At 37.6% G+C, this 18,732-nt stretch overlaps 2 protein-coding genes across 5 annotated transcripts in view; one reads left to right on the forward strand and one right to left on the reverse strand.

The window, feature by feature from the left end:
- The window catches only part of NUP37 (nucleoporin 37), a 41,567-nt gene extending 40,230 nt beyond the window's left edge, over positions 1–1,337 (reverse strand). The window contains exon 1 of the mRNA XM_036867334.1: positions 1,257–1,337. The gene's annotated coding sequence lies outside the window, so the exon portion shown is untranslated. The remainder of the gene's footprint in view (positions 1–1,256) is intronic.
- Positions 1,338–1,396: 59 nt separating this feature from the next.
- The window catches only part of LOC118901519 (PARP1 binding protein), a 77,379-nt gene continuing 60,043 nt past the window's right edge, over positions 1,397–18,732 (forward strand). For 2 of the 4 annotated variants that reach the window (XM_036864692.1, XM_036864693.1), the window contains exons 1-3: positions 1,397–1,465; positions 4,916–5,071; positions 15,602–15,835. In XM_036864692.1, the coding sequence (XP_036720587.1) occupies positions 4,919–5,071; positions 15,602–15,835 (387 nt within the window). In that variant the 5' untranslated portion in view covers positions 1,397–1,465; positions 4,916–4,918. Of the gene's footprint in view, positions 1,466–4,915; positions 5,072–15,601; positions 15,836–18,732 lie in introns of those variants that run through there. The other 2 variants (XM_036864694.1, XM_036864695.1) reach the window with 2 other exon arrangements.

The raw sequence follows: 18,732 nt of genomic DNA on the forward strand, positions 1-18,732 counted from the left end.
ATTACAGCACAGAAGCAGTTAGACAGAAACCGTCAAAGGATTACTTTACACAATTAATCAAAATAAGGATGTGACTACAGGCAGATCAAAAAAAAATTACTTATTCATATACTTTGTGAATGATACTTGCAGAATAAGTCACCACAAAATTCTGTTTAGATTGTTTAAAAGATACAGTGAGTACTTAAAGATGGAATCACATTAATAGTAAATATATTCATAAAAAATTAATGATAGTTAAAATTCATGGAGCACTATTTGCAGGTGCCACGTTAAGTATTTTACTGACATTATCACGTCTAATACTTGCACAAGCCTAAGAGGGAGGTGCTAACTCTGATCCCCATTTTACAGATGAAGAAGTCGAGACTTTAGATGGTTAACTAGCTTTCCACTCTCATAAGAGGAGCCAGAATTTGAGACCTTCCTAAGTGTTGGACACCAGTACTAGAGAAGAAAAACACAGACTCCTGCCTTGAAGGAGCTCACAATCCAGGGTTATTTATGATTCAGTGTGAAAAGTGCCATAATATAAGCAGATACAAAATATACGATCTGGAGCAAGGAGTGCCAACATGGGATACAAAAATAATATTCATAAGGCCAGGCACAAAACTTCAACTAACGTTTCATGGGCTGGTGGGCATTCTGGAAGTAGCATTCCCAGATGAGACTTATGGATTCTAAAGAGATCAGTTTTTGTTGTTGTTGTTTTGCTTTTTTAATTGGACGGCAGGAGTTGTCCTGAAAACATCTGGGCTCGATAACAAACACATCAAATACCTGATGAGTATTTACTGAGAATCATATGAGATGAGTTCCACCTCGGGAATCTATAAACTAGTAACCTTAAGGGGACTGAAAATTGTTAAGGGTGACCAACAGGTAAGATATCGGTGTGGGAAGTGCAAAAGATTCCAGATCCGGAAACTCGGTCCCTAATTGCTCATTAAAGTAGTGCTCAGTCTAATTACAGTCTCAGGGTCTCACTGTACAAGGCGGGCTGGACTTGCCCCTCTAAAACTGCTAAGACAGAGGAGGGAGGGAACAAGAGAAGTCCCGGCAGAGCCCCGACACCGCTCCCGGTGCCAGGCAAGTCCCGCGAGACCCCGCTACCACCTCCCGGAGCCCGAGGTCGGAGGGAAGAGGGGTGGGGAACGGCCCGGGGAGAGGAGGAACTCCCAGAGATAGAGTAGAGGCGCGGGGCGGCCGGAAGCACAGAGGAGCTGCCCCTTGGGCTCACGCGCGATACGCACCTGAGGGCATCTGGAAACAGCTAGAGGTGAGCTAATCTTCGCCAGGGGCTGCTGCGCGCCACTTCTGCTTCCGGGTCAGAGGGCGGGAGCTGCGATTGGCTCCCCGACCCTCCCGCGAGATTTAAAATGTAAACCCGCGGTCACTCTCAGCAGTCGGGCTGGAGCTTTCTTCAGGCGAGTCTGCACCTCCCGGTTCTCCCCCGAGCCAGGTGAGTGTCGCGTCCTCTTCGCCCGCCTGTCACACTTTAAGTGGTGATTCAAGCGCGGCTTGTGAGGGTGTTTTTCGGTAACAGCAGAGAGCCATGTGACCGTCTATGGTATTATTTGTGCAGTGTCTTTGCACTGGGGCCTGGTTTGGTCTGGGGGTGTTGAACAGAGTTCGTAGGTTCCAGTGATGGAGCTGAAAGGTCCTGAGGGATCATCTGCTGACTGGAAGAATAAGGCTCACAGAGCCCTACTTAGATTCATTAGTTAGGCAGGAAACCAGGGTTCCAATCCTAAAACGTACGTAGACTACAATTCCGCTGCTTTCGCCCTCTCCCTGTTATATCCTCCCAAGGAACTGTTAGGACCTGCATTCTGACCGTGAACAGCAACGACGCCCTTTTTTTTTTTATTGAGCATCTACTAAGTGCCCGGCACTAGGTGGATTATTTACTTGCCTCACTAACGTCTCCTAATTTTATGAGGTAGGAGATAATCTTCACCGTTTTACAGGTGAAGAAATTTAGGCTCATCAGAGCTTTTTGTATAGTTCAGCCTGACATTCAGAATGCTTGCATATTCGTTGTCTCATTGATTTGTGGAAAGTATTATATCTCTACCTAGGCAGTCAGGTGTAAGGCTTATTGTCTGGGCTCACACAGCCAGCTAGCTACTGGAAGAGTTGAGGCTAGACCAAGCTTGGCAAACTAGTGGCACTACCTGTTTTTGTGCAGACAGTTCCTGAGCTAAGAATGGCTTTTACATGTTTGGATGGTTGAAAAAAAAAAATCAAGAGAAGAATAATATTTTGTGACATGTGAAAATTATTATGATATTCAAATTTCAGTTTCTGTAAAGTTTTGCTGAAGCCCGGCTATACTCATTTGTTTATGTATTGTCTGTGGCTAGTTTCACACTGCAAGGTCAAGTTGAGTAGTTGTAAGAGACCCGATGGCCTGAACGCCTCAAAAGTTTACTATTTGAACCTTTCCAAAAGTATGCTGACCCTTCGATGAGATTCACTTTTACATGTGCCAGGCATAGTTGTAAAAGCTTACCTTGTATTTATGTCATTTACTTTTCACAAAACCCTGTGAGATAAGAGTATTATTATTTTCATCTTCAGTACAGTACAAGGAAGCTGAGACAGGGAGAGGTGACATAACTTGGAGAAGGTCTCACAGCTTGTAAGTGGTGGAGCCAGAATTCAGAACAGTCTAATTCCAGATCAGTCTTCATTATTAGCAATCTGAACTCATAGTATCTTCAAATAATACCAGTAAATAATTTACTACTGAAGATTGATTTTAGGCAAACTAGTCATATCACTGAAGCTTTATTTCTTCACTTTACGTTTTTTTTCTTTTAAGAGATGAAGGGGATATTTTGAAGAGAATTTTATTATTTACTAGGATATATAGTTTTATAGATATTTTAATTTATAGTCTTCTACCTGTATCTTTAAATTGCATCACTGATTATATCTATAAATTATTATTTTGTAAATGGCGCATGCCCATTTTTTTGATCATACAAACCCAGGTAAACATCCTGGATTCTGTTTATGCCACATAAAAGAAGAAGAAAAAGATAACAGAGGAGTAAGTAAATGGGAATGTGTACAGTAAAATACCCCAAATAAGATAATGGCATGTGACTGTGTTGGAGACTGGGGTACTTAAAAGGAAGTAGGGAAAAAAAGGTTTAGAGGCATGTCTGTACGCTCAGAGAAAGGAATTGGCTGCCTCATATAGGCTTGAGTATATAAAACATTGGAACTACATCCAATTATTTTGAAAGGCCTTTGTCTATCAGGAGAAGTTATGTAATATAGTGATTTAAGAGCACAGCTTTTGGACTTCGGCATCTTGGATTTAGGTCTATTTCGCCATTTGCTAGCTGAGTGGCATAGGGTATTGCTTTCTTCAGATGTAAAATGAGGATAATAATAGACCTTCTTCATAGGACTCCTGTGAAGATTGAATAAGGTAATAAATATTAAGCTTTTGAAAAGTATCTGGCACCAAGAAAGCTTCTAAATATTAGCTATTACTGTATTGGTTATCTATTGCTGTGTAGCAAAGCACTCTGAAATTTAGTGGCTTTAAAACAACAACGATTTAAAATGTTTATGATTTTGTGGATCAGCAATTTGGGCTGGACTTAGTTATGTGGTTCTGCCGGTCTTGCCTAGGATCACTTATGGTGCTGTATTTCATCTGGCAGGTTGATTGGGTCTAGATAATCTAAGATAGCCTCACTCACATATCTTTGAGTTGGTATTGGTTGTCACCTGGAGTGCCTTGGTTCTCCTCCATATGGCCTTTCCCGCAGGCTAACTGGCACTTCTTCATATGTCATTCTGAGAGTAGCAAGAGAGTAAGAGCTAAAACTGCAAGGCCTGTGTCAGGAGGGCCCCAAGATCGCCTCAGGTTGAATAATTTGCTAAGAGGACTCAGGGGACTCAGCATATACTTGTACTGATGCCAAGCAAAATCAGCAAAGGGAGAAGGTATTGATACATGGGGTGAAGTCCAGGGGAGATCAGGCACAAGCCTCCAAAAGTCTTCTCTTAGTGGAGTCGCACAGGATATACTTAATTCTACCAGCAACAAGTTACGACAACACATGAAATATTATCTGTCAGGGAAGCTCTTTAGAGATTCAGTGCCCAGGGATTCTACTGGGGTCTGAACATGTAGGTATCCTCTATGTTCCCAAATTCCATACTCAAAAGAAAAGCATATGTTCAGCATAAGCTATATTATTTATACAAATAGTTTAGGCACAGTGAACCATTCTTACAGGAAATCGTCCTGAAATCTAAGTTCCCAGATGCCAACCAAGGGCCAACCCTGTAAGCAGGCTTTTCAAAGGGTAGTAGTCAGGCCTGCTATATTAACTCTTTTCTGCATGGGCCTTTTGGAACTAGATCTAGGCTCGGAACTCCCATGATGTCATTCTTGCCACATTCTATTGGTCAAATCAAGTCACAAGGCTGACCCAGATTCAAAGGGGTGGAAAATAGACCATCCCTTTTGGGACAATATAGGGATGGGAGGAAATTTTTTGTTTTGCATTCTACCATAGATGTTACCATCTATCTCAAAATAAGTATTTTTAAAAATACAGCTTTAATTAGCTATGTTTGTGTGTACAATTATGTTTGCAGAATTTGCATTTATCTGTTTTGTATGAATTTTCAGATTGAAGGTTGGATTTTGTTATTTTCAAAGATTTGGCTTAAGAAAACTAGAGGAGAGGAAAATACGATTGGGCAGAAAGTGTATTATTCTGTTTTCCTAAATTTAATTAAAAGCAATCTTAGTAAATATGAAATGACCTCTTGTTCACTATTTATTTTTCTGTAAGTAACTCTTCTTCCTTATACATGTTAAATATCAATTTCCAATTAAAATAAGGCTTTTTAACATTGCCTTCTGTCTTACTTTAAGAGGATGGCTGTGCTTAATTGGAAGTCTGTCTTGGATATGATTAAAGAGTTCAGAAGGAACTGGCACACTTTTTGTAACTCTGAGAGAACTACTGTATGTGGTGCAGACTCCATGCTCTTGGCATTGCAGCTTTCCATGGCAGAGAACAACAAACAGGTTAGTAGACTGTATTTAGGTTAACTTTTGTTTTTAAGGGAATTTTGTTTGCTGCCCATTTGAATAAACTTAATTACATTAATTTCTTTGCAGTATATGCTCTCCTATGATAATATCAATATACTGTATTCACAAATGCCTCTGCATATATTTGTCAAAATATTACAGTTGGATTTGAAATGATTTGTTTCAAAATTAAGGCTTTTATATGTATAATTTGACATGGGACATGCACATTTGATATTTAATTTAAAATCTTAAGGTAAACATACAACTATTATGATTATTATGGTTAAAAATTATTTTTATTTGATAAGACTTCTTCCCTGAAAAGTTCTAGAAAGCACACATAAATAATGTTATTTATTTATTTTTTAAAAAATTATTAGCACCTTTAATTATTATTTATTTATTTATTTATTTATTTGGCTGTGTTGGGTCTTCGTTTCTGTGTGAGGGCTTCCTCTAGTTGCGCCAAGCGGGGGCCACTCTTCATTGCGGTGCGCGGGCCTCTCACTATCGTGGCCTCTCTTGTTGCAGAGCACAGGCTCCAGACGCGCAGGCTCAGTAGTTGTGGTGCACGGGCTTAGTTGCTCCGCGGCATGTGGGATCTTTCCAGACCAGGGCTCGAACCCGTGTCCCCTGCATTAGCAGGCAGATTCTCAACCACTGCGCCACCAGGGAAACCCAATAATGTTTATTTAATCCAAGTATTTTATGACTAATTTCAGGTTCTGTGGTATAGATTAATTATTCCTAAGCCAGGCTGTGAAGCAGAATCATTTGGGAGTGCTTTTAAAAAATACCGGCTTCTGTACCCCAGTCTTGGACACTGATTTTCCTAATCTGCACTGAGACCCTGGAAATTGTCTTTTTTTTAACCTTTTAATCTTTTTTTAATCTGAAGTGATTCTTACACAGTTGGCTTGGGCCAAACCAGTGTTTGGAATAAGCTCTACCTAAGGGGCTAGAGGCATTCAGATGAGAGAAGGATGAATGAAGGCTGGAGTGGTAAGGAAAGCCTTCTTGGATTTTACATAATATACTTAAAGGAGGGAAGTCTTTGGATGGGAAGAATTTAAAGAAGCGATGAAGGAAGGGAAAAGTCAGTTCAGAGGAAGCATACAGGGGGATTAAAATCATGATGGTTTGAAAATGGTAAGGAGACTGTCTTGACTAGAGAAGAAGATTTTTGAAAGGTGGAATGGTTTCAATAGGTCTGTTGGGCTAGATAGTGAAATGGCATTCTGATGATTTTTTTTTTTTTTTTGACTGTGCCACGCAGCATGTGGGATCTTAGTTCCCCAACTAGGGATCGAAGCCGTGCCCCCTGCATTGGAAGCGTGGAGTCTTAACTACTGGACTGCCAGGGAAGTCCCTGCTGAATTATTTTAATCCTATATGTCACTAGTTCCCAGACTTTTAGATTTCATATACCAATAAAATTTCCCCCCAAATTGGATATTGCCAGATTTGAACATTTCTCATGTTAGCACATAAAGCCATTGAGAAAAAATAGTGACTAGAACCATCATTTTGAAAAAGGAAGAATAATTTAACACCTGAAAATTAGGAATTCTATAATCTTAAAACAAGAGATAGTTTTTCCTAAGTGTGGATAGTTTGCTGTTTTGCATATTTAAAACAATGTATATTAAGATAAATTTTGAACATAGGAAAATTTTGACAAAATTCTATCTTAGGTAGTCAGTTATTCTTTCCACACATTTATTAAGTTCTTAGAATAACTTTATTCTAAGAATATATATATTCTAGGAATATAGCACTGAAAGAAATACCTGCTCTTATGGGATTTATCTTCTAGTGAAGAGAGACAGATAATTCTCTAATAAATAAGATATTTAGCATTTTAGGTCATAATAAGTGCTGCAGAGGAAAATAAAATAGAGATTCTACTAAGGAGTGTTTAGAGTTTGGGGTGGGAGAGTTCTTGCGATTTGGAATAGGGTAGTCAAGGAAGGCCTCATCAAGATGATGCCATCTGAACAAAGATTTGAAAGAGGGGAAGAAGGAAGAGTTGTGGAAATTTTTGTGGGAAGGGACTACCAAGCAAAGGGAACAGCAGATGCAAGGGCCCTGAGGTAGAAAATGCCTGGCATGTTCAAGGCATAGCAAGGAGGCCAGTACAACTGTTTAGCTGTCTATATACATGTTAATTTCTTCCCTTTCTTCCTCCTTGCCCCAGATTTCTTTTTTTTTTTTTAAATAAATTTATTTATTTTATTTATTTTATTTTTGGCTGCCTTTGATCTTCATTGCTGTGCACAGGCTTTCTCTAGCTGTGGCAAGCAGGGGCTACTCTTTGTTGCGGTGCAGGGGCTTCTCATTGCAGTGGCTTCTCTTGTTGTGGAGCACGGCCTCTAGGCGCACGGTCTTCAGTAGTTGTGGCACGTGAGCTCAGTAGTTGCGGCTCACGGGCTCTAGAGCGCATGCTCAGTAGTTGTGGCGCATGGGCTTAGTTGCTCTGCGGCATGTGGGATCTTCCCGGACCAGGGCTCGAACCCGTGTCCCCTGTGTTGGCAGGCGGATTCTTAACCACTGCACCACCAGGGAAGCCCCAGATTTCTTTTTTTCAGCTTCTACTATGTGCCAGGCATTGTGATAAGTGTTGGGTTAGAATGGTGACCAAAACTTGACACGTCTCTTGCCTTTGTGAAGCTTATTGCCTAATAGGTGAGACAGACATTAAGTAGAGAGTAATACAAATAAGTGTAAAATTAAAGCTATCAGAAGAAGAGGTTCAGGGACCACCCCTGGTGGCGCAGTGGTTAAGAATCCGCCTGCCAATGCAGGGGACATGGGATCGAGCCCTGGTCTGGGAAGATCCCACATGCCACGGAGCAACTAAGCCTGTGCGCCATAACTACTGAGCCTGCGCTCTAGAGCCTGTGAACCACAACGACTGAGCCCATGTGCCACAGCTACTGAAGCCCACACGCCTAGACCCCGTGCTCCGCAACAAGAGAAGCCACTGCAATGAAAAGCCTGCGCACTGCCATGAAGAGTAGCCCCTGCTCGCCTCAACTAGAGAAAGCCTGCGCGCAGTAACGAAGACCCAGTGCAGCCAAAAGAAAAAGAATAAATAAAATAAATTAATTAAAAAAAAAAAGAAGTTTATGATGCTATTCGACCAGGGAGTTGACCTGGTCAGAGAGATAAAGCTGAGCCCTAAAGGAGGGAAAGGGGTTAATTAGGCAAGGGAGTGGGGGCCAAGATGAGGATGGAGAAACTGCATATGCAGAGGCCCCATGGCTGAAGACTGCACATTGGCTCCAGACTGCAGATAGAATTTGAGAAAATGCAAAAGGGCCTGTGTAGCTGAAGGGGGAAGAGGGGGACAGTCGTGGTTACATGTACAATTTGTCTGTTCCTTGTTTTTAATCACAGTATTGCTAAAGATAAATTTTACATAGGTATGTTAAAAAAAAATGGAAGTAGCACTTTTTTGACTTTTTATTTTGAAAAAAATGTTAAACTTCTAGAAAAGTGACAAGAATAGTACACTGAACTCCTGTATGCCCTTCACTTAGATTCATTAATTATTAACATTTTGCCACATTTGCATCATTATTCTTTTAATATTTCATATGTGTATATAAATATAAATATCACATGTATGTATTACATGTAAACATATATATATATACATGCATATTATTATTATTCTATATGAACCATATGATAGTAAGTAGCAGACATCCTGAATCTTTACCCCTAAACACTCTTGGTGTTGTACATTCTGTGGGTTTTGACAAATGTATAATGATATATGTCCACCATTATAGTATGTATGGGATAGTTTCACTGCCCTAAAAACCCTCTGTGCTCTACTATTCATCTTTCCCTCTCCCCAGTCCCTGGAAACCACTGATCTTTTTACTGTCACCATAGTTCTGCCTTTTTCAGAGTGTCACATAGTTGGAACATAGTATGTAGCCTTTTCAGATTGACTTCTTTCATTTAGTAATATGCATTTAAGGTTCCTCTGTGTCTTCATGGTGTGATAGCTCATTTCTTTTTAGCAGTGCATGATATTCCGTTATATGGATGTATCAGTTTATTTATCCATTCACCTTGTTTTACTTTTCTTTCAACCAATAGTCAAAGATTCAACATTTAATAGTTTTTTAGCTTAATCGTGAGATAATTATTAGATTTTCTGCTAATGTCCTCTTTATTTCTAAGAGCCCTTTTTTGTTCTCTTTTTATAATGTCATACTGTTCTTGCTTCCTGGGTCTAATATTTTCTCCTTTGAGACTATTAATAATATTTTGTTGAGGTTTTCATCTTCTTGCATAATGTGTTTCCTCCAAGTTCCTTGTTTTTGTTAGTTTTATTTGGGAAGGACTTCCTTTCTTCTGATTAGAGACTTCCTTCATGGTGATCCTTGGCCATCCACCTATATTTAAGTGGAGCACTAAAATGTTTATTGGAAGCTCTTTGTGCAGGGTTAGGGCTTGTCAACCTGATCTTACTGGGCCATTTGGTTGGGGAAGCTTTGATGTTGATATCTTTAGGATATCCCTTTTGGAACAGTTTCCTCGGATAACAGTCTTCTTTCCTCCTGCATGAAGGGTGTAAAGTTGAGCTGCCTATTTGATGGGTGCCTGAAAAGTGTGTCAAAATTTAGAATATAAAATGTCATGTGATTCCTATGATTTTCATTTGCGTTCTCTTCCTCAACTGGATTCTTCAGTCCAGAGACTATTTTACCCTGTCCAGGGAATAAACCCCCAATTTTCTGCCAAGGTAGATGACTGGTTTCCCCTATCTCAGCAGAAACTAAGTATTAGGCAAAAATCTAAGTGAAGATTACCCAGAGAGGTAAGCACAATGCTGAGACTGCTTCAGAAATCTCTTCACCAGCAAGTATCTCTACCATCACCTTCTGCTGGGCAGATTTTGTTCTAGCGGACACAGTAAGAGTGTTGACCTTTAGGGGCTTTTGGCTTTATATGGCAGGTGGGCAAGGAATGTTTCTGATCCAGCTTCCTGCCTTCTTATGGTCAGCTTTGTCTCCTAAACCTTGTGCTCAGAGTTCATAAAAATCAGGTTCTTAAATGCCAGGGAGTGGTAGACACCAGGGAAACACAGACCCTGCCATTTGCTTACCCTTCTGCATTGGCACTTTTTCACTGCTTTTGCCTTTTGTAATTTCTCTTCTCTTATGGACAATTCAGTCATGCTTAATAAAAGTTTTCCTATTTTCTCCTGTAATTTTAGGTATTTTATACCAGGAGGGGCTTCTCTGTATATCCAGTTGTACAAATTGCACTGTTAGCGTGTCTGTTTTAAAATTATAACAAATGGTATACATTTTTCTGCGTCTTGTTTTTATCATCCAACATTGTTTTCAGGACTTCGTTAGGTACTGATAGACAGAAAATTTGATACGATTTATTCATTTTAACAGTCATCCTTTGTGTGACAGATACATTTTATTCGTAGATGGACTTTTGGGTTGTTTGAAGTTGTTTGGTATTACAGTTTTGCACTGAAATGAGATGTCTGTGCACTGAGCAAGAGGTAATCTAAGCCCCATACTCAGTGGGTCATATAGTAGATACATCTTTAATTTGCCTTGATACTTCCATACTGCTCTTCAACTTGGCTGTTAGAATTGACATTTATGTCAACAGTGTAGGAGAGTACCATTTTCTTATTTCTCTCCATATTAGGTGTTATCAAACTTCATTAGAAAAGAAAAAAAGTGATACTTCATTTTGATTTTTCTGCTAGCTAGAGCATTTAGCACCTTTTAAAATTCTTATCTGACCATTTAGGTATCCTTTTCTTAAACTGTCTATTCATTTTCTATGCTTATTTTACTGTTGACTTATTTTTGTCTCTTTCTCACTCTTTGAAAGAGTTCTACATATATTTTAGATACTCTCTTGTTATACACTTTGTTGATATCTTCCAGTGTGCTCCGTTCACCCACTTTCACTGGATATATTCCCTGTTTCACCAGTATTCATATGCTAGACCTCTCTACTGAGTCCTACTCTGGTATGGTCAAGTACTCACTGGACATTTTACCTTGATTACTGTCTCCACATCAATTTTTAAAAGTAGATCACATTGTTTGCTTCCTCAACTTACCCACCTTACCTTCCACAGTCAGTCACTGAAGCTAGATACCTAAGGATCATCATAGGGTCTCTTTCCTTTGCTCCCCTTTGTAATTCATTTTCAAGTCTTGCCAGTTTTACTGCCTGAGCATTTTTTAAAAATTCTGTCCTTCTTTAGTAATCTGAAGAAATGGTACTAAGGTAAATAATAGATTATGAGGATATTGTATAATGGAATGGTCTAGCTGAAGGTTAAACCTTGGTGACCATGCACTAGAAAATAAGGAGAGAGAGAAAGTGAAATTATTAAGAATCATTGTTGAATAGTGGTTGAGGACTATTGTTCTGGAATCAAACAGACCATGTTCAAATCACCTCCTTTGTTTGTTTGTTTATGAATAATTAAAAAAATATATCCACAAGCTAAGTGAAATATACCCTGAAGAAAATTTAGTTCTCATTGTAAAAATTTTGACATACTGAAATATTCAATACATCACTTTTTCTTCAGGATTTGTCTGTGTAGCATTCACTCAGTATCTCTTTTTTTTTTTTATAACCTTACTATTTTTTTAAAATTAATTAATTAATTAATTTATGGCTGTGTTGGGTCTTCGTTTCTGTGCGAGAGCTTTCTCTAGTTGTGGCAAGTGGGGGCCACTCTTCATCGCGATGCGCGGGCCTCTCACTATCGCGGCCTCTCTTGTTGCGGAGCACAGGCTCCAGACGCGCAGGCTCAGTAGTTGTGGCTCACGGGCCTAGTTGCTCCGCGGCATGTGGGATCTTCCCAGACCAGGGCTCGAACCCGTGTCCCCTGCATTGGCAGGCAGATTCTCAACCACTGCGCCACCAGGGAAGCCCCAGTATCTCTTTCTACTTGTTAATTTTCTACTTGTTAATTCACTTAATTCACTGTGAAAATTCAGATTCTGGGTGGGAAAGAAGAGGAAAGATGAATTGCAACTAAACTTTTCCAAGTTCATGTGTATATGCATGCACGTGTGCAGTGGAGATGGTGGGTTGTGGGTCAGTTTTACTTTAACTCTTCATGTACAGAGTCAGCTCAGGCATCCCCATCTGTGCTCAGACTTCAAGTCACTTGGCAATGTGAAACAACATACACTTGCCTGCAGGTGCATTCATAAGTAGCAGATAGTAATAAAAAGGTGGAGTTGGTTGTATATATCCTTAACCTATATTTTCCACCCTCTGCTTTGAGCTCTATTTAGGTTTTTAATTCTCTGAAGTTTGAGAACATAGGTCCCTAAAGTAATAGTCCTTACAATAACATTTGACTACAATGAAACCTTTGAATACCTGGTAGAGTTGTTAGTCTGTTTATTGGTGTGCTTGTTTTCTTAACTGATTTAGTGGGGAGAAAGAAAATAACTTTTGAGTTTTAGGGTCTTGGAATATTTTCTTAGGTGGGGGGATGTTTTAGCTTAAATAATACAACACCTCTCTAGCAGTTTTAATACCGCTAAAGATTTAACCTATTATAGATTCACTGAGGATTATTAACTTCGTTATGTGGCAAATATGTATAACTTCATTACTACATTGCAAATAAAATTTTAGCCTTTCTTTTCTTCGGAATTGGCTTCATAGTTTTAATTTGTCTGGCCATTATGTTATTAAGGCTATTATTCACCTTAAGTAGCCTTAAGAACATTACAAATGGTCCTTTGGATGAAACAAAGCTATTAATTTTATAGCTTCATAGGAAGCAATCACAGCACCTGTAGCTGACTGTCAGATTTGAAAATGATCCAACAGTGACATAACAAATAAGAAGAAACTGTTTTTAAAATTGTATTACATTTATCTACCACCCTTCCCCCAACAAACAAATAATTATTTTACTTTGAATAAGAAAAGAGAAAGGAAACTGACAGTTTTGATTACCTAACATTTATCAGGTGTTATTTAATCTGTACAGTCTTACTTTATAACCAAGGAAGCTGACTCAGAGGGATTTCAGTATCTTACTCAAGGTCACACAGCCAATTAATGCTCTTAAGTAAACCTGTTATCTTTTCTCTTTCCATAACAAGAATTCCAGTTAGTTAAAAATGTAAAGTTTATTTAAAATTTTGAATAATTATAAAAGTAACTTTGGTAAAATGTAAAAAGTACAAGTGCTCTGATAAAACGTAGCTCTCCATTTTTCTCATTTTATTCTTGTGAAATACAATCCTTCTTATGTCCATCAGAGAACTAAAGCATTGAACATTTTGAACTTCCTTCCGATATTAGCCAGCTGGCATGTTTTCCTAGCAAAACATTTTCTGATTTGACCGCAGACCCTCTCAATCAGTTGTTACTGGTTTGAATAACAGATTATGCTGTCATGGTGGGCACCTGATCATGAAAACTGATATTTGGAGTGCATTTTTATTTGGATTTAAAATGTTTTTATAATCCCAGTATAAACACTGTTAATCTAGTCAAAACCTTTTCTCACAAGATCAAGAGCTTGTATAGTTTTACTTTAACTAGTTATAGTCATTGGGATGAGATTTGTACATTTATATTAGGCAAAATCTTAATTTATTTTTAACATGAACGATGTTATACCAAAATAATTTTTAGGAATTTTTGAGATAACACAATTTAGTTTTGAAACTCTGAATAACTGGATTTATTTAACTTAAATACCACTTGGAAATTTTATGGTATGTAACCTTTGTGAGATTGGGAAGTAAAGTATACAATTTTGATGCAATGCTGAGATATTACAAATCTGTCTTACATTTGGGTTATGGGCCCAGTGTTTGAGAGTTACTGATTCTTTTGGTTGTTCATTGAACTAATTTCATGAAATGTAATTAATTTTCATAATTTTTATATAACAGGTCTCTACTCCAAGGACAATAAAGATAATTTCCTTAGTTGCCTCCATATGGTTGAGTAAAGAGTTAATTATTTTAAGGCAGTTTGGACACCTTGTCTTAAATTTGGATAGTAGTTAGAAAATATCTTTATAAAAGATACAGAGATTTGAAAGAGTCAGATATGTAGAAAATAATAGATTATCTGGCTCTGTTTGATTTCTTTCTATTCTTCTTCATTGGCTAAAGATGATGTTACAATTTAGTTCCAATGACTAGCACTATTTAAATATGCACCTATTTTTTAAATGCTATTAATGGAAAGATATTGGTGTTAGCAGAAACTACTAACATATTAACTATGGAAGAGGGCAGCAAAATCTGTATCTTAAAACCACGTGTGGATACTTAAAAATATTTGGGGCTTCCCTGGTGGCGCAGTTGTTAAGAATCTGCCTGCCAATGCAGAGGACACGGGTTCGAGCCCTGGTCTGGGAAGATCCCACATGCCGCGGAGCAACTAAGCCCGTGAGCCACAACTACTGAGCTTGCGCGTCTGGAGCTTGTGCTCCGCAACGGGAGAGGCCACGACAGTGACAGGCCCGCGCACCGCGATGAAGAGAGGCCCCCGCTCACCGCAACTGGAGAAAGCCCTCGCACAGAAACGAAGACCCAACACAGCCAAAAATAAATAAATAAATAAATTTATTTAAAAAAAAAAAAAAAAAAAAATATTTGTTACTCATGCTACAGAAAGGAGTAGTTAGAATTTTTTTACTGAATTAGGTCTAGCATGTTTTGGAGGGCACCATTATTAATATTTGAGATATTAAGTGGAACAGAATGCAGTCAATTAAAAAAAATCTTCAACATGTCCACTGAGATAATTTATCATGTAGATATTGAAGAAGAGGAAAAAATGAACAATTTTGCCTGATTAGTAACATCTGACAACTTATAGAAAGAAACCTGACTATGGCTTCTTAGCACTTGTTTGTTATAGTTTAGTGTGATGATGAGCAGGGAAGATTCAAAATTCTTTTCTGACCCCAAATTTTAGCACCGATATTTTGCTTTCTGAAATAATAATGAAATAAAACATAATTTTTAAAAATTTAATTTTTATGTTCATGCATTAAGACTAACACTTGGAATAATGTGATATGTAGGAATTCAGTATGACATGACAGTTTTAAATAAGAGGTTAAAAATACATTAGCAAAAAGAACTAAAAGGAACTAAGTATTAACAGAATCAAATGTTCCCCCAGTCAATAGCACTTAAGTTCACCGCTCACCCATCTCCCCACTTTGGGTAGAAGAAATTTAGTGAAGTTCAGGAAATAAGATGACTATATTTGCTAAATTTGTCATGTGCAAACTTATTATAGTTGTTCATATTTTTAAAAATCATCAAAATCTTTTTCTTTTATATCTGGTTTTAAAATTATTCCATAGCTCAACTTTGATGTTCTTTTAAAATCCACAGGAATTCAATGTAGACTTTTCTATGACAAAATTCAGTTTGTACTTTCTATCTTAATTGTAAGTTAATGAGTATCTAGTATCCAACTTTATCATTTTATTTTTGGCATTATCTCTTTCAGTACAGTGGAGAATTTACAGTCTCTCTCAGCGATGTCTTATTGACCTGGAAATACTTACTACATGAGAAATTGAACTTACCAGTTGAAAATATGAAAGTGATTGACCATTATGAGAACATTAGGAAGATTTATGATGATTTCTTAAAGAACAGTAACATGTTAGATATGATTGATGTTTATAAAAAATGTAATGTTTTGACTTCTAATTATGAAAATTATGCGAACATATCTCCTGTAAGTATTTTTAAAATAATTTTATCTTAATCAAATTAAAATTTGGCTAGATTTATTTTTACTTTAAATGATGGATCAGCATTTATAGTAACTTGATAATGCTTTTGCTTTTTGGATCATGTTAAGAATGGAAAATTTAGCTACTTGAAAGCTAGTCATTACTTGAGAGAAATATTTTGGTGGTAAATTTTGTTGAATTTGTGTTATTATTTGGTTGAAATATAAGAACAGCTACTTATTAGATCAAAACATTTTTAATAAATCAGTACCAAGTACGTGATTTCTTTTTGAATTATGTCAGGGATTGATTTTGTATTTTATTTTCTCGGTTTAATGTGAATCTGTTCATTTGGCATATATTGTATAAATGATTGCTATGACTCTTTCTATGGATTAATAATAGTTTTTACTAAGATACAGTATCATTTCATGAGGATAGTATGATGCAATATACATGAGGTAATACACTATTCCTTTTTTTTTGCAGACACATTCACTGCCTTATTTTTTTTATAGAGTATAAATTTTAAAGTTAATGGAGTAGCATCCCTTGCAGTTTCGTTTTGTCTACATTATAGTTGATAAACTGTTTTAGAATATATTTGAACATACCTAGTTTGTTTTAAAGTATTGAAAATATGTTTCTTTATCTTAACATATACCAAGTGCCACTAAAGTAGTAATTAAACAGTGGTAATAAAAGAATAATTGTAGCCATACTAGAAGAAAATGTTTACTGGATTTCCTCAGATATTAAAATATTTTATAAATATTTCTATCTGATACTTGGGAATAATGTTTTGTCTGCTTAGAATAGAAACCTCCACAATAACAGTTGTTTAAGACAATGGAAGTTTGTTTCATTCTTTTATAAAAGATGTCAAAAGGTTAGCCTCTAGGACTGATATGATAAGTTCATGGTTATCAGATAGTACCTAGGATTTTATTGTCAGGTTGCTCTCCTGTCTTAGTTCTTGACTTCTACCCTCAAGATCATTTGTGGTCCAAGATAGTTGTTGGAGCTCCAGACATTGTATCAGCATTTCATGCAGCAGGAAGTAGTAAGGGAGCACCGTACTCGCTTTTCCTTTGAAAGAGATGTAGCTCTTTTGCTTCCATCTCATTAACCAAAGCTTAGTCATATGGCCAGACCAACATGCTAGCAAGGATGGAGAATATAGTCTTTATTCTGGGTAGTAATATGCCAGAAGAAAAAAGAAAGCTCTGATACTAAGGAAGAAGGGGAGAATGGATACTGGCAGGCGGTTTGTTGTCTTTGCCTCATTGGGCTGTCATGGAAACCTTTGCCTTTTTGTAACTTTCTCAAAATACACGCACACACTTGTACATGCATACCCACACATACTCACCCACACCATGATAAGGATACTTGTGAGTGAAGACAGTTTTTTTATTCCTCTCTAGTTATGTTTTATTTGCTTACCTGTAGAGACGATTTTTAACTACTTTTCACAGAGTCAATTTAGAGAGGTTAATCAAACACAAGTATTAGATTGCAGGAACAACAAACATGAGTTTCTGATAAGCCAGTGAGAGTATAATCTGCCTGAGGTCTTTGTTTTCATTTTATCCTTTGCCTATAAGTCCTCTAATAAGTTTCTTCATTTAAGTGAATCAGCTTATAGTGTGAGATATGTAAGGTTCTACATTTGAGGAAGTTCTGTCTCCAAATATCAATATGTCTCCTTTGCAAAACATCAGGAATGAAGTGGGAACTGCTGAGATGGTAATATATGAAGTAGAAAATTTTCTGCATTTAAATCTTAGAAGGCTAACAACTTGATCTCTGATACTTATGTTACCAAAGGAAATTTGCAGTGAGGAAAAAGTGAGCAGGAAAATATCCCTAGATCGACTTTTCAAAAATATGCTAAATGTAACCCTAATTTATGCTAAAAATATCTTTAAAGATACGTATCAGAAAGTTCTAAACATTTCTGAATTTCAGGGTCCTGAAATATCATGATCCTAATAAGCTTTTTTGGTTTTGATTTATTGTAGCCTAAATAAGGTAAGAATTAAGAGGAATTAAGATAAAGGTAAGACAGGGAAGTTCTGGGAACATAATTTGAATGATAGCCCTTTCCCCTTTGTTTCCTACTTTTATAATTCCTCTCCTGAGGAACATGGATGCAGGGCCCATGGGCATCTGGGAGCATAGAAGTCCTTGGATTCTAACTGGACTCTAAGTAGGGAGAACTGTTACAGAGATTGCTCTCATGAACTAAGCAATTATCTGGAGGACAAAATCAGAGACCTGGGCTGAGGAGCAGAAGTGGTAGATCCTGAGAAGAGCTTAGCGGCCCTCAGAAATATGAGGAAGGTCAATAAATGCCTTCTATGAGTGTGCCAGGGTTCCTTTACTCTCAAGAAGCTGCGAAGTAGCTGAATGGATGGTCTTACTGTTGGTGAGGCTTGAGAGACCACAAGAAGACTTTTTTTCTGCCTAAGCAGGTGACTGGCAGCTTGCTTATTTCTCCACTGCTGCTCCATAAGGAGTAGAGACCATTGCAACTGCCATTACTTGTAGAACTGTCATCACTTAATGTACCTCAACAGTCAGCTGAGCCCCAAAGAGCCAGTGAAGAGAAGCAACGGTCACCTAAGGGGTCTCAGTGGCCAGAAAGATGAATCAGCTAAGAACACACATGCCTAACAAAATAGAGCTGCTCGAAGGGAATGAGAGCAAATTGAATCCAGCGAAATAATAAGTACTCAAGGAAGTTCAAGTATATACCTAAACATAAGACTTTCTAGACATTAAAAAAAAAGAAGAAAAGTTTTCTCAGTGTAACAGATGAATTCAGACTCAAATTAGTATCCTGAAAGTCAAGTACAATAAGTAAAGCACAGAGTAAAAAACATAAAGAAACAAA

This window comes from Balaenoptera musculus, chromosome 10 (genome assembly GCF_009873245.2).
Source record: "Balaenoptera musculus isolate JJ_BM4_2016_0621 chromosome 10, mBalMus1.pri.v3, whole genome shotgun sequence".
NCBI classification, from domain to species: Eukaryota; Metazoa; Chordata; class Mammalia; order Artiodactyla; family Balaenopteridae; genus Balaenoptera; species Balaenoptera musculus.